Source organism: Podarcis liolepis (assembly GCF_965112155.1).
Source record: "Podarcis liolepis genome assembly, chromosome: 16".
NCBI classification, from domain to species: Eukaryota; Metazoa; Chordata; class Lepidosauria; order Squamata; family Lacertidae; genus Podarcis; species Podarcis liolepis.
In genome coordinates this window covers 40,153,040-40,169,674 of record NC_139567.1, presented here as the reverse complement: position 1 = coordinate 40,169,674, position 16,635 = coordinate 40,153,040, and the positions used below count along the sequence as shown (strand labels likewise).

At 43.2% G+C, this 16,635-nt stretch overlaps 1 protein-coding gene and 1 long non-coding RNA gene across 25 annotated transcripts in view; one reads left to right on the top strand and one right to left on the bottom strand.

Moving 5' to 3' along the window:
* TBX4 (T-box transcription factor 4) overlaps window positions 1-16,635 on the bottom strand; it is a 126,488-nt gene that overhangs the window by 30,570 nt on the left and 79,283 nt on the right. For 21 of the 24 annotated variants that reach the window (XM_083479904.1, XM_083479910.1, XM_083479920.1 and 18 more), the window contains 3 exons: window positions 14,439-14,533; window positions 2,823-2,942; window positions 4-151 (listed from right to left, as the gene is read on the bottom strand). In XM_083479904.1, coding sequence (XP_083336030.1) covers window positions 4-151; window positions 2,823-2,942; window positions 14,439-14,533 — 363 coding nt within the window. Of the gene's footprint in view, window positions 1-3; window positions 152-2,822; window positions 2,943-3,869; window positions 4,011-4,792; window positions 4,876-7,387; window positions 7,926-14,438; window positions 14,534-16,635 lie in introns of those variants that run through there. The other 3 variants (XM_083479917.1, XM_083479918.1, XM_083479919.1) reach the window with 3 other exon arrangements.
* LOC310695559 lies at window positions 4,160-6,845 on the top strand. The gene is made up of 3 exons (XR_014520163.1): window positions 4,160-4,225; window positions 4,805-6,196; window positions 6,569-6,845. It is a non-coding gene; the product is annotated as an uncharacterized lncRNA (long non-coding RNA).

Sequence of the window (16,635 nt, the reverse complement as noted above, 5' to 3'; positions counted from 1 at the left end):
TACATGTCCAAAGGGATCCAGGTGGTTGTTGGTGAGCTTTAGCTTCTGAAATGACACCAGCTGGCGCATCCAGTGGGCTCCTGTGGCAGGTGAATCTGGGTGGACGTACAATCGCCCAGGCATCGCAGGCTCAGCCTTACCTGCCACCATCCTGCGAGGGGAGCAAACGCAGAAAGGTTAGTTTTATGGTGTTCATTTGTATATTTAATTCAGTACGATATGTTTTGCCCAACGTCTCCAGCCATTCAAGGACAGCTACAAAATCATAACCATAAAAGGTTTCTAAATGAGTGAAGAAGGACAGAGCAGAAATCTGATGGATTGTGAAGTAAATACAGCAGATAAAAGACAAAAAAACCACACTTTGTTTTTCAACTACCAAACACCAGCCATGAAATGCGAGTCTTGTATTTTTATTGTATGCTTTATTTTTAGAGAGAGCAACGTCAACAAATTTAACCTAAAGATTTTTAAACAGCCTTGGGGGTAGTTTGAAAAGGTCTCTGCTCTTTACTTCCATAGTTCACCCAACTGATATTCTGAACTGGATTTCTTTACTTTAAATTTACCATCCTTCAGATAAGTCCAAGGATGGTTTGTAGACACACACACATACACGGTGGTATTCAACAAAGTTTTTCTCAGACATATTGAAATTAATGGACCCAATTTAGATATGTTCATTAATTTAAATGAGTCTACCCTGAGTGAAACTTCGTTGAATACCCCCCAGTGCTTTTTGAAAGCTTGACAAGCTTTGTGTACAAGGTGGGAGGTGGAATTGTGAGATTTGATGGAGACCATCACTGTGTTTTTCCATTTTTACTTCATGACTTCCGGAGGCTCTGCTTTGGCACTGGAAATTATATTCCAGAGCTGGACCTCAGATGAAGCCCTGAGCACGTTCGCCTTTCCATCTGTCATCTCTTAGGCTTCCTTAGTACTGTTGATCTGGTCCAGTGAAATAGACTGTACTCCCACAATTCATTTGCGGAGCAAGAGTTCCAGCTTAGTTGAAAACCCAGGTTGCTACAAAAGACTTTCCTTCCCTTTCACCGCCCTAGCTTTCTCACTAAACCAACAAGATGAGCATTCACTGTCTGCCACCAGCTGTAGCTCAGTGGTAGAGCACATCCCTGGCATTTTGAGGTACGGTTGAGGAAGTACCTCCTACCCAAAATGCCTGGAGAGCTACTGCCAGCCAGTGTAGGCAATAATGAGGTAGACTGACCAATGGTCTAATGCAGTATAGGACAGTTTCCTATGTTGCTATTTAAATCAGCCCTTAATTCAGAACCTTGACAAATGAGATCTTTATTTTTAGAGGAAGCACCTGCTTTGCATACAGAAGGGCCTGGGTTCAATCCACGGTGTCTCTAGGTAGAATTGGGAAAGACTATTCACTGTCCTAGCAGCTGCAACCCACAGTTCACAGTAAGAAGCAATGGCTACAAACACACACACACACACACACACACACACACACACAGGGTCATAATAAGTGTTCAGTGGGCACCTTCCCAATACTAAGGAGACTGTGGAAGGAGAATGCGGGTTAAGAGTTAAACACGCAAAACTCCCACAATTAAGAGATGTAGCCTGGAGATATATATCTCATGCACACACCCCTCACCTTCCTTCATATCCTCTCTCAAAACTTTATGGTGACATCCTCGACTTACGGTAACTCCTTAATCCTTATCCCAAATTGTAACCCCAGTTGAAACAAAAACTATCACTCCCACTTTCTCCCATTTGTCATTTAGCTCTTCCATCTGTTGTTTTTCCTCACTGTCAACAATGAGATTGTAAGGACTTCAAGGGCAGGGAGCTTGGGTCACATCCACACCAATACATTTAAAGCACAGGGCTTTCCTCCAAAGAATCCCCACAGAGCTGCAATTCCCAGCACCCCTAGCAAACCTACAGTTCCCAGGATTCATTTGGAGAAAGACATGTGCTTTAAATTGCATGTTGTAGACATAACTTTTTTTAACCTTTGAAGGTGCAAAATCCTAAGTACACCGATGAATAATCGGTGAATAGCATCTACTGGATGATTATAAACATTTTTGCACAAGGCCACTTTGCAGCGACCAAGTCTGCAAGCCTCAGGAATAAGCAGCTACTGTTGTTTACGAGTTGCTCACAGTATCTGGGATATCTGAAGCAGCTTCCCAATCAGTGTTATTGAACCGAAAGCAGTCCTTGTTTACACAGGCAGGGCATCCCTGAGCATTTAAACCAACACACTTTTGCTTGCTCCACTTAAAAACCACTTATTTAGAAATATATATAAATACCACTATTTCATTTTTAAAAAATCAAAACAGTTTACAGCAAACGTTTATAAAACCATACAATAAAAGCCATATAAAAAGTTAAAATCAGACATCTATTAGCAAATGTGGGAAGAGATAGTCTTAATTGCTTGCATAAAAAGTTTTCAGTGGGTGTGTAAAGTTTGGCACAGAACAACACATAATGCATTAATGGTGTCCAGAATACAGCCACAATGCTCTAATTCAAAGTATAAGGATCAGTGTTTTGATGTTTCCAATACTTGCTCCATATGGAGGGGAAGTCTGCCTCAAACCTGCCCCCATCTGCAAAGCCAAGTAGAGGCTGTGCAGGTTACAAGTTCCCAAAAATGAGAGTGTGGAGGTGCTTAGGGATGAAGAGGTAAGTAAAGATTGCTTTGCCAAAGACATTTCCTGCTCTTCCTGTTGCAAGCTACACCACCAAAACTGAACTACCATCCGGATGAGGCTGCCACTCTAGATCTGCTAGGGTGATTTTAATTGTGTCATTTCAAGACATACCATTTGTTGTCGCAGAATTTGTACCGGTGATCGTCTGCAGGAACAATATCAATCAACAAGATGTACTTGGTCTTGGGGTTCATCCCAGTGACTTTCACTTTGTAACTTGGAAACATCCTCCTTACAGAAAGGACACAAAGCAAACAAACAAAAATAGACATTAGGTCAGAAGGCAGGGGCCAAATTGAGAAGCAAACAAGCATATCCTATAAGCCTACTCCAGGCAGTACTGCGGAATGCATACATATTTTCAGTGTGTGTGTGTGAATCATAATCCCTAGATTCCCAACTTTAACACCCCCAACAAAAATGAGTTAAATTTCTAGCATTTGTAGAACCTGAGATACAAGGCAAAATGGACAGGCAGTATTCTTTTCATTTTGCCTATGTGAGAAACTAGTCTGCTCCCCACACCCCTTCAGTGTTTTATTTAGCACCCAACAAGAAATTTTCCTGCAACCAGTCCAAGAAAATTTATTCACAATCAACTGACTGGTTTATGTTGCTGTTTGGTACAGGACAGCAAGATGACACCTGGTTAATGTGCACAGAGTACCTACAGCCAGCCAAGCTATTTTGGCACCTGAGACTGAGACTTTTCTCTGGGAGTAAAAATACAATAATAAAGTGAGCAACTAACAATTTGCTGTCATCTTATGAAACCCCCAAATCATTAGCCTGAGGCAGTCGTTCCACACTGCCTAGTGGCAGTACCGGCCCTGGTTATATAACAGCTGAGTACTGTTATTACATAGTGCTTTGCAGTCATATATATCTCTTCAATAATTTCCCATGAAGCACTCTAGGAGCATTTTGAAAACATTTCTATGCGAGATTCAAAGACTTGGGGAAATGTGGTGTTATCAAATACACCTTTCTCCCCCCCCCCCCGTCAAGTGCTCCCTAAACCAGAAACTGGTTGACAGAAACAGTGTAAAATTCTCCCTCAAGATATCCCTTTTCCCTCAGTTCTCCATCTAAGAAAAATAAAACATTTCCCTCAGCTTCTTCTCAAATTCCTCCTCAAAAAAGATGGCTGTGGGGTACCTGTCACAACACCATTGGGCTTGATAGTCTTATCCTCCTCATAAATAGAGATTTGTATTAGTAAATGAACAAGAAAGAAAGACAAGTCCTGGTGACAGAAGAACAGTCTCTGTCTGTGGGGTGAATGATCCTTGTCATCAGAGCAGCCATTTTGTAACCGCTTGGGCAAAAATCCACAAAATGGGTTCCTTTTAGAAGACCTTTGAATCAGCTCTTTCTAACACCCTTGCATAAATTCCAGGTGTTTACCATGTAATTAGTTTGAGCTCAAAAGGGGGCGGTTTACCAAAAAAAAACCCCAGCCATCTTTGATTTCTGTTCATAAGCTGTGCCCTTCTCTTAACCTTGGGACACAGGTAAGCACCTGTATAAATACAGTAGCATATTTCAGTTTGCAAATATACAGACTAATTCACACTTTTTAGAGGGAGATGAGAGAAATGCTACAGAAAGAATCTAATTTTAAAGCCAAGGTTTATTTTATTTTTGTTTTGTTTTAAATTAGGCCTTAAAAAAAAAAAAAGCTTATACCCAAAAATGAACAGGGGTTAAAAAGGAAAAAAAGTTGGGTATTTAGAAGTTTGTTCAGTATAATTTTAAACACAGCACTGGAAGATTCTACTAGGATATTTATGAGCCCGACTTCTAAAGGGCTCTTTTTTGTCTTTTGCCTACCGAACATTTTCCAAACTGTAGCACATCCAAGCTGCTAAAGGAGCAGAGATCTGATATACTGTAAATGTTAAGTGCTTTTTAATGGCATTTAAAATTAAGCTTTAGCATATGGAATTCATATAGAGTAGACAAGTCAGAGTTTATAATGTTCTTTAGAATAGCCCTCTAAAATAAATAGAGTGCAGTGAAGCCCCTACCATAATATATACAGCCGAAATTCTTTGAAAGGATAACAAATTAGAACTCACATCTGATCTTAGGTGTTGCTTAAGTTGCAAGCTACTCTGTAACTGCCTTTGGTAGCATTTGGCTTCACAAATCAAGCTGGGTCAACGAGCCACTGGATCTTGCCAATTTTCTGCACCCTTTTCCAGGAAAAAGCCCTGGGTATGAAGTTTTTTTTTTTAAAAAAGGAAAAATTCTGGCTGTGCATTGGCATTTCATCATGATTATTAGCTGTTGCATTTTTGGTGTCTGCAAGCACCATGCCAGCGACTTGACAGTTACATTTTCTTAATGAAAATGTATTTCTCAACCTCTTGGCAACTGCTGGGGCTTTCAATCAAAAGCTTGGGCAATACAGTATGTGTGTGTGCGTTTTATATATTTGTGTGGGAAGAGACACTATGGATCAAAAGCCCGGCCTATCCCACCTCCCCAGTAGGTTGTAGCAATGTAGTCATCAAAATTGGATAGAAACTGAATTTGTGAGATGTTTCTCTTTCTTGATTGAAACATACAAAGGAAAGCACAGGCGGAATGAGATAACTGGGCAACTATCCGACCCAATTGTGGTTGGCAGCATCCAAAACTTGCACACCCAGGCCAAAATGGTGTCTGTCCTTTGAAGCAGTGGACTATAATAATAGAAGTCATTCTCCAGTTTTCTCAGCTAGCAAGTCATGTGGTTATCTGGCTTCTTGAATGGCACAGAGACAGTGAATAGAAAAGGCAGGGGCAGCTCTCCATACCTTCCAACATTTCCCTGATGAAAATAGGGACGTCCCATTCCATAATGATAATTTTACTATTTATACCCCACACATCTTACTGGGTTGCCCCAACCACTCTGGGCAGCTTCCAACATATATAAAAACATTTAAAACATAACAACACTTCCCTATACAGGATTGCTTTCAGACGGCTCAGGGGTTGGATAACTCCATACCCTCCAACATTTCTCCAACAAAAATAGGGACATCCTAAGGAAAAGTGGGACATTCCAGGATCAAATCAGAAACTGGGTCAGCTTCTCTAAATCAGGGATGTCCCTGGGAAATAGGGACACTTGGAGGGTCTGGCTCTACCTTTAGGCAAATTATGATGGAGGGAGGGCTAGAAACACCCCAGCCCCCAGCCCCATTCCCATATTTCCTGAACAGGGATGGAGAGGCTTGGTGGTTGATGGGCTGGCTGGGCCTGCCTTGTTTTGGCCTTGCTGCTTTCTCCCAATGTGCCACAGAGACTGGGATATTGTGAAAGGCCCTGGAGACAGAGTAGCAGCCAGCTCAGGATCCCACAGCCCAGCAGGCATCACCTGTGCATGTCCACCCATTGCTACACTGACACAGCGCATGCTGGGACTGCTGATGCTCCATGGCAGCATTTGTTTGAGAGTGAAGTGAGCAGGTGTCAGACAAAGCAGTGAGCGGGTAAAGGTAAAGGGACCCCTGACCATTAGGCCCAGTCGTGACCAACTCTGGGGTTGCGGCACTCATCTCGCTCTATAGGCCAAGGAGCCGGCGTTTGTCCGCAGACAGCTTCCGGGTCATGTGGCCAGCATGACTAAGCCGCTTCTGGTGAACCAGAGCAGCGCACGGAAACGCCGCTTACCTTCCCGTCGGAGCGATACCTATTTATCTACTTGCACTTTGATGTGTTTTCGAACTGCTAGGTGGGCAGGAGCAGGGACCAAGCAATGGGAGCTCACCCCGTCACGGGGATTCGAACCGCCGACCTTCTGATCGGCAAGTCCTAGGCTCTGTGGTTTAACCCTCAGCGCCACCCGCGTCCCTAGTGAGCAGGTAGCAGCAAGGAATTAAAAGGAATTATACCAGTTGGATATACCACAGGGCCTGCCCTGCACCTCCTAAATCAGTCTGCTGAGGAAAATCAGTGAAGGGCCATAGCTCTGTGATAGAGCACCAGCCTTGCATGCAGACTCAATTGCATGGCATCTCCAGGTAGGGCTGGGAGAGAGACTCCCTTCCTGAAATCCTGGAGAGCTGCTGCCAGTCAGTGGTAGACAAGACTGATCCAAATGGACCAATTGGCTGACTTGCTATATGGCAGCTTCCTGGGTTCACGATGATGTTTTTATTTTCTAGTACTACTTCTATCAGGTAACTGGGGGGATGCTGTCCTGTTATCATTTGTTTTGGTTCAGGAAGTGTGGATATGGTAAAGGTAAAGGGACCCTGACAGTTAAGTCCAGTCACGGACGACTCTGGGGTTGCGGCACTCATTTCGCTTTGTGGACAAACGCTGGCTCCCTCGGCCAGTAGACAGCTTCTGGGTCATGTGGCCAGCATGACTAAGCCACAGTTTCACATTAAAAGAAGGATCAAACAAATTTATCCCCCATTCCGTACAAACCACACTTTGGCCAAAGGAAAAGCAGACTGAGCTCACTCAGCAATAACTGAGAAGTTTTGTGGTAGTTGCCCCCTCCCAGGTTGACACCACAACTTAAATCTTTCACCCTAACTTATGAGCGGGGGGGGGGGGAACAGAACACCTCCAAAAGTTTGCAGGTGAGTTTTCAGTCAGGCTATAGCATTTCCAGGACCCCCCCCCCCAAAATATAGATATATAGATATCTCTCTGTATCAGAAACTACACACCTGGGCTTCATGGAGCTAGACTATGTTGAGATGCACATCTTCCTTTATTAGTTGGGGAAGGCGACAGCTGTTACACACCAACCCCATGAAATGTCAGCATGGAGAGGAACTGTCACATCCAAAGCTTTCCAGCTGGCCTTGACATTCTAAAGAAGGGAGACAGAAAAACCCACCACCCCACTAACTATGTTCTCTTCCATCAGTATACAAAGAAATGGGAGTTTTGTAAGCAGAGGAAACAAATAGATTACCAAGTCAAATTATTGACTTACTTTCTGTTTGATTTGCTCAGTGGGGAACCCCTGTGAGCTGCAAAGTATTCTGGATAAATTCTAGGGCAGGAGAAGGGCTGACTGGTCTTACATGGCCTTTGTTTGGAGGGGGGTGTTTTTGCACATGAAAATATTATACTAGAAATGGGTAATAAGGGCAATGTTCCTCAGAAAATACGGTGGCCACCTTCCAATATCTGAAGGGCTGTCTGATAGCCACCAACATAGATGGCTTTAAAAGAGGATTTGACAAAATTAATGGAGGAGAGGGCTATTGATGTCTACTAGCCATGATGACTATGTTCTGTCTCCATTGTTGATCCAGCAGTCTTTTCTTATTTTCTTAAGACTGTGACTGGGGTTGATGGGAGATGGCATCTAGCAACATCTGGAGAGCTGCAGATTCCCCACCCCTGAGACGTCAAATTGAGGACTATCTATTCTACTTTGGAGGAAAAGGCTGAATCCATGCCACACCACCACTGTTCTTCAAATAGCTCCCAATGAGCCTATTGCATGATGTAGATTAACCGTCCCCAACTTGGCACCTCACAGATGTTCTTGGACTACAGCTCCCATCATCCCTGACTGTTGGCCATGCTGGCTGCTGGGAGTTGTAGTCTAACAGCATCTGGTGGACACTGGTTTGGAGAAGGTTGCTGTAGACGTTTCTGGACTGTCTTTCTATGCAATCAGATCACTTTGGCAGTCCTGCGTAGAACACGGCACTGCTGGTGGCCAAGTACAAAGAAAATTAAGAAAAAGGCCAGGGCTAAAATAGCTAAGCGATGAAGTGAGAGTGACTTATTAGGTCTGATAATGAAGTGATCCCTCCTCAGTTCAGTTTGTCCTGGGCACATTTGGATAGTCACAAATGGCTTTTAAATTAACTGTTAGAGGAGAAACCACTTAGGGGATTTGTATTTATTTAAAAATCAACCTCTCTTTTTTTCCTTTTTTTCCTTCTAACAGTCCTACAGTTCCTGGCTGTGTTTGGCGGTTATTGACATAAAGCCAAAAAGTCCATCCAGAGATTGATCAGCCTTTGAATCACAGAGTTTATCTGGTAGGGGAGGGAGGAATGTGTATTAGACATTTTGGCTAGGGATTTCTGGCTTGTTTTGGACAACATCCCCAACCAGTGAGTCAGCAGCCGTGCCAGTGACAATAGTGGCAGAATCCCTCATCCCAACCAACAGAGACATATACTTGTATTGGCAGAAAGAGCAACAGGACTTAGAAAACAAGTGTGCTTGTATGTGGGAACTGGACAACAGCCTCTCAGGAAAATAGCGAGCTGGCTTATACCTAGTCAGACCATTGGTCCATCTCAGTATTGTCTGCACTGACTGGCAGCATCTCTCCAGGGTTCCAGGCAGGAAGTCTCTCCCAGCCCTGCCTGGAGATACCATGGATTGAATTTGGAAACTTCTGCATGCATAGCAGATGCTCTACCACCAAGTTACCACTTGTCTCCTGGAAATAAAACAAGATTCCTGTCCCTGGAGTTCTGCACTAAGGGTTGCTTTAATACAGGAAGCTGTGATATAGAGAATTGGCCCCATTGGCCCATTTAGCTCGGTGTTGTCTACAATGAGTAGCACCAGCTCTTGAGGGTTCCAGACGGGACATGGAGATGCCAGGGACTGAACCTGGGACCTTCTGCATGCAAAGCATGTGCTCTCCCACTGATCTATGGTTCTTCGCAAAGAGTCTCTTCTTCCAGTCTCCCCACCATAGGAGGTAGGGGTGTTGGATAATTCCAATGGAAAGGGAAGTAGAATTTGGTGCAGGTAAGGAAATTAGTCAAGCAAATGTGATCAGTATTAGTTCACATCATTGCTGAGGGTGGGGGGTTAGGTACACAAACAATACCTGATTGGTGATTTTTTAAAACGTTGTTTTGACATTTCCTTTACATTGAAACGGTTGTAAGCTACATAAATAGTTATGTATGTTCTTTGTCATACAGCAGATAGTGAAAAGAACAACATAGTATTTGGCAGAAAGCAAACTGCAGTAGAATGGAAACAGTGCTTGTTGTGGCAAATACATGTTGGAACAGAAACCACTGCCTAATTCTATGTTCACCCATCTGTTTAAGCCACTTTTTTGCACTTTGTTACAGCTGATGGACCTTCAGGTTCTAAGAAAAAGCAAAGACTAAAGTCCAACCGCTTATGATCGAGAAGACAATTTGTAGCTCAAAAGAGTCAAATAAAGCCCATTATGCTTCACTTCATTTCAGAGTGCCATTTAATATGACCCAAAAGAAACCCAGAATGTTGAAATATTGTTTAGCTAGTGCCGTAGCTACAGGGGGGCTAGCCAGGTTTTTTTGCCCCGGGTGAAGCCTCCAGAGGGGTGTCATTGAGACTCCCGGTGTGTGTGTGTGTGTGTGTGTGTGTGTGTGTACATAAATGCACAGGGTGGGTGGCAAACTGGGTCTTTGACCAGGGTGAAATAAAGCCTAGTTTTGCCCATGGTTTAGCAGTAGCACTCAGCAGGGCAGAACTGGATGGAGGGGGGCATTGTTTATCTGGCTTCTCAGGTGGCTGGGGAAACCCAGCCAGATGGGTGGGGTATAAATTTATTATGATGATTATTATTATTATTCCCAATGCACAGAGGTCACTGCTGGTAACCCAGGGAAGGAAGGGAGGCATAGTTCAGGTGCAGTAGACGCATTCTGACGCTCAACGGTGCGCCTGAACTGAGCCGACTCCCCTTCTGCCTTTCCCCTCCTTCTCTGTTACCAGCAGCGACATCCATGTTGGAAAACCAAGTGTAACACTGGCCCAATTCACTTCGCCACTTACTACTGTTCTTTAGATCTAGCGCCAATGGTGGAGTCATAGAATTGTAGAATTGGAAGAGACCCTACCGGTCACCAAACCAACCCCCTGCAAAACAGGAATTGTAGCTAAATAATTCTCACTGCAACATGTTTTTTGGAGGGGGGACGTGGCTGAATGAAGAACTTTCCCAAGGCTTTAAGAACAAAGAAATACAAGGAACATGCGCACTCCCGTTTTGTAGGGGGGAGTCTACAAACTGAAAGAAACAAAAAGAAGCTGCTTCAAATTTCAGAAGTGGAAAAATTGAAGTTTTGAGTGTGTCACTATTTATTTTCATCCCTCAAATAACTGGAGAGGATATGGATTCAAAATCTAGCATGTTGTTGGCAACACGACTTTTTTAATTTTTTATTGGAGGGGGTGTAGAGGAAGAGACAGAGCCATTTCACCTTATTACACCAAGACCAAAGTCCTATATTCACCAGATGAGTGTGAACTTCTTAAGCTGTTACCTGTAGTTCTAAAATTGCGGAACATCAGTACTGAGGGCAGAATTCAACATTCTCCCAATTGCATTGAAACAAACAAACCAACCATCAAGTTTCTAGTCCTTACAGCTGGGCTTGAAACAGTATGGACAAAATCTGATGCAATCCAGTGGGGCAAGGCTTTCAGTGTCTCTTTGTCCCGCAATCCCATTCCCCTACCTTGCAGAAGAAGCAAAGCCTCAGCAATGATGTCTAAAAATTGCTATAATTTGCATTCTGCAAGCTTTGCTTGGTGGAAAATTTAGGTTGCCTCCTCTCTTTTTTATCCCCACTCCCTTTAAAAGCACAGATTATACTAAGCCTTTCGTGTGTGAGACAAAGAGTCAGCAGAGGCCTTTTGGAAGAAGAAAAAGAGGCAGATGACCCTACAGAAAATACTTTAGAAAAGATCAAAGCACTTCCCACTAAGGTCCCGTTTTCCCAGGGCATCAAAACCGTCCCATCCCCAATTTCTCTTATCAACCACGCCACTCTCTGCCATGACGTTCTATATACAAAGTGAGGGCCGTCCTCTTTGAAGTGCTGGATTAGCCTGGGCCAGATCCTTACTCCAGAATAACAAACAAGGCAAGTTCAGCGGGAGTTCTCCTTGCTAGTTCATTTTTCAGCCCCAAATCCACTTTTCACCAAACACAGGAAACCCTGAACCTGTGGCCTTGCGGACAGATCGAAGAGATTTATCTGGTGGCAGTGCCATGGAGGTTATGTGGAAAAGGGGGAGTTTTTATATTTGGGTACATGTTTTTATAACAACTCATCTAATTCTTTTTTTAATATTTAGAACATTCTCTCACACATCTCACAGGAAGGACAGTTAACCCCATACCGTTGCACGAGAGATTTAAACAAAGATTTCATTTCCATTACCATAGGAGGGAAACAGAGTTTGGTCGCTTTACAGGCTGGTTTTAGACTCTCCCAGTGCACCACCCACACCTCAAAATTGACAAAATTATCGCCCCCACCCCCCAAAATAAAAACCCATAACAGAGCTAAAATTAGATTCCCATTTTATTCAAATGTAAATCTTGAAAAGGGCCCTATAAATATCACAGAAGTGGGATCGCGGTTAACGACCCTGCTCTGTTTCATAACCACTTTAATTGCTCCCATAAAAGACAGAACCAGTGTTCTCCTAGGGGCCAAGGGATGGTCTCTTAAAATCAATAAGCCTTAAAGGATGCTGTTCAGAGAGGACCCAGCCATCGAGGGTAAGTTGTCCCACCAGCTTTCAGCCCACCAACAGAGCAGGGGGTGTGGAACAGAAACACTGCACCAGAGAACAGCCTCCATCACACAGCATTTTGATTTATTTTTGCATGCCATTCCCGACTTGCAAAAATCTTGCTCCTGCAATTGTGAGCCTCTCTACTCCAAGCAGAATAATCTGCGAGCCAACAAATTCTGGGATGGGCTCACTACTTAGCGGTAGAGCACCTACTTTGCATGCAAAAGCTTCTAAAATTCATTCCATGCCATCACCTGTTTTTTAAAGGAGGAGCAGCAACACAGTAACTGCACAAAGCAGATTCTCAACTGCCAGGCTGCAGTCCTTTCCCTAACAGGAACTGTGGCAGACCTATGTTTTTGAAGCCCTGAAGCTTGAAATGTTGTGGAGGGCCATTGGCAATCAGCAATGAGGTCTTGATAACCCCTGTTGCCTTATTCACATCCAGCTTCGTTAACATAGAGCTTCTTTGCAATCTCATTTTCTGGAGACAATATGTAGAAATAATTTAAACGCTCTTCAGCAGAACAGTCAACTTGCTGCGGTGCTCCGCCTTTGCAACACCTGCACCACTGACTCTCAAACATAAGGATTGTCGAAATAGATACCACCATAAATTAATGATTTGAGTCATGCAACTCAAATTGCATCTACTGGACCCAATTCTTTTAAGCAATGTGGACAAATATTGATTTTGGGGCCCCTCTGGGATTCGGGGCCCTGAATAGCCTTGCCACGTCCGATGACACTGATCTAGGCCAGCGGTCTGATTTTGCCAACAGATGTCTCCGGGAAAGAAGGGCAAAACCACTCAGAAAGGTGTTTTAAATACAAGTTCATTGTTTAACTTTGATAAGATCAGCACAAGAGAAATTGCCAGCAAATTCTGCTTTTTGGAGTTTGCATCTAATGCATAATTTCCAATTAACTATTTTTTTAAAAGAAGAAGAAGAAGAAGATATTCTGCATGCCAAAATAAAGTCATAATAAAGACTCTGGAACTGGAAAAACACACAGATTTATGCACTGCGATGTTCAAAGCCTTGTATACTTCTACACACCATATTTTATCCACAAAGGAGTCAACCCATTTTATGCAAAGTTCAGGGAACTTGGTTAACATAAACTTCTTTTTGTTTAATCTTTTGATGATTCCACTTATAATATGAAATAATCGCTCTGAGTTTCCCCGCCCCACCTTCTGTAACAAAAACAGTCCAACGTTGAAAAGATAGCGAGTGCATTTTAAAGATGTTTCCACTTTATAAATCACAGGCTCTTGGCAACAACGGCGTGCCCATTTGCAGCATGGAGGTTGCTCTGCTTTTTCAACATCCCCCCGCAGATCAAGCCTACAAGGGAGTAATGAACCTAATATGTAGACGCTAGCAATAAATTGCTGGTAATTTATAGGGCTGGCCTCGTTCTAATGCATTCAAAGGGGAGGGAAATAATAACGTTTCCAAAGCCGATTGTAGCTGCTGGGACGCAAGTCCTCCCTTGTATCACACCCCCAATCTTTAAAAATCAACCGCGGTCGATCGCTTCTCTTTTCCACGTCATCAGTTCACCAAACAAGTTGGAGAAGCCCTGATTATCCATATCCACCATGGACACTCCTTGGTGTTATTTGAACAAGTAAAATCAAACAAGGAGTGTCCATAGTGAATATGGATAATCAAGGCTTGTGACCACCAGGGGCAAGAATTAGGATGGTAATCTATTTGGTACCAGGTTGATATATTGCCCCTGGTTGTACGGATATTGGGAGAATCCTGATGAAAATGGAAACAGGAGTGAAAATTGCCAATGTTCACTTATATGTCCCATGTCTCAAGTGGAAATGAATCCCGTGAATAGTGTTGATGTTCTCCTGCAGAAATAGCAACGGATTTTCAACCCACCATAGCCCCAGACCACCACACCCCTGCCTCTCCCCCACAAGTTGTCTGGGATTTCTCCAGTGTTAGTCATACTCAGTCAACCCATTGAGATTAATGGACCCAAGTTAGGTCAGGTTCACTCATTTCAATTGATCTACTCTGAGCAGGACTAACATTGAATAGAATCCTCTATCCGCAATTATAGTGGAGAATTTCAAAGAGGTCATTGGCGCAAGGATCCAGAGCTCAACTAAATAGAACACAGACAGACATACACAAGGACACACACACATTTTAAAATGACAGGATTTTAGAAACCTACCTTCCAGCTTTAGTAATGATCATTTCTGTGCCAGCTTCGTGAAATTTCTTCCATAGTTCTTTCTCGTGCAGGTACACCTTGATGTTCTCAATGGTCTTCAACAAGTCAGTCAAGCAAAAAAAGAAGAAGTGAGAAAGCCACAAAAACGTAAACTGAGAAAAGTCAAACAAAACACAGCTACTGAGGAAAGTCGGTTAGGCCAGACCAAGCAGTAAAGAGAAGAAACAACACTGGATTTTGTTGTGAACTACCTGGCTGACTGCTCTGGAATTACTCCCAAAACATGCAGGTTCAGCTGTTCCTTGAGTCTAGCAAAGCCCTGTGCAGAAGCCACACATCAGCTGATCAGTGATGCCTGCCTTTAGGCTGAGCCAGGTCTTACCCCTCCCCACACCTGGTTCACCTGGGTTGGTGGGTGTGGCTTCACTGAAATAGCCAAATGGGGAGGCCTAGGAGGACTCAATTACACCCACAGACCAGAGGTTCCCCACCCCTGAGGTAGTGGGTGTGGGGCTGTGCATGCCAACCCCAGCTTGACACATGCAGTCCCACCCACTCCACCCCTGACCTCATGGGACAGTTTGAAGTGGCAGAGGGGGGAGGGGCGGTTAAGTGCATCAACTCAACGCAAGAGTCATCGTCATAAGTACACAGCAAATGTCCTTGTGTCACTTCAATATGTGACCAGCAGACTTTTTCAACCACTGCAAGCTCGTGGCAATGAGAAGATCCCACAGCACTCAATCCCAGTCTGCTGTTTCTACAAGCTTCCCTGCTTACCCCTATGTCTATAATTTCGCCTGCCGTCAGTGCCATTTTAAGCACTGCATACAGAAGTCCCCTGGTTTGGTTCCTATCACCCCCTGTTTTCATTTGTTGTTATTTATTTACTTTAAGCATCAGGTGGCAGCTGATGAAACAGACTTCTGAATGAGAGACCCTGGAGAGCTTCATCCAATCAGGGCAGACAAAACTGAGTTAGATGGACAAAATAGTCTGGCCTGGGGTAAAAGAGGTGTCTGTGGTCCTTTCTAATATTTTTTTAAAAAAATTCACACCCTTAAGAATATCTCTTGGAATTAAAAGCAAGTGCCTGTACAGTTTGCACATGTTTACTGAAAAGTCCAACTACATTAAGCGAGGCTTAGTTACCTTTTCAGGTAAGTAGGAAAGCTTGAGGTTGTGAAGATAGAGGCTCAACCTGAGACCACCTATAGAGTCTATAGCTCACTAACCAGATCTAATCAGCTGACTAGATGGACCAAAGACCAAAAGAAGCCTCTCATTGGTTGACTTCACTGAAATCTGAATTTCCCACCATTTAATGGCTGGTGACTTGTATTTTACTTTAAGATCAATTTTCTTTGACTTTTCATAATCTGCTGGTAATTTGTCTTTGCTTTTCCTCCCCCTCCCTCCGCAAATAATCAGCTATCAATCATCAGAGCAAACAAGAGTTAAAACTGAGCTTCAGGGCTTGAGGCATAATTGTTATTACTTAAATGCATGTTGAATTTATAACACAACTGGTTTGGGGTTTTTTTTAAGTATAATTTCAGGAGCAAATGCAGGCTCCCTCTCAGTTTCACCTCTCAGCTTTATTATTATACAACTGGTTATAATTCTGATTCAGGAAAGTTGTCAACACTTTATAAAAACACACTTACTAAACAGATTTAGCCAATCAGGAGCCAGGGTGGATTTGCAAGGAAATTTACAATCTTTCTCCCCCTTTTGGCAGAAAGGTACACAATTACATTTAATTATTGCATAAAAATGGCAGGATCTATAACTCTCTTTTTAAAGAAAAAAACAAAACCAACAACCCAAAAAATGTGATTACAATAAATAATTTGGCATATAATACTACTGTGTGGTCAGAACTGTTTTTTTTCTAGCAAGGTTAGCAAACAAACCACATGGTTAAAACCAAACAAAAACAAGGAAGATGGTACAGGTTTTTAAGCCAGGGTTTGCCCCCCCCCAAAAAAAGTGAATTAAAAATACTCCATTCTTGTAAATCCTGGGAGTACAGTGAGTTACCGTAAGTGTGTCAAACGTGGAGGGGGAAAGGAGGACCTGTGTTCAAATTCCCTCTCAGCCACGCAGAACACTTGGGTGACCATGGACCTTGTCCCCATATATCTCAAACTGTAACCTGACTACAGTGGTACCTCTGGTTACGAACTTAATTCGT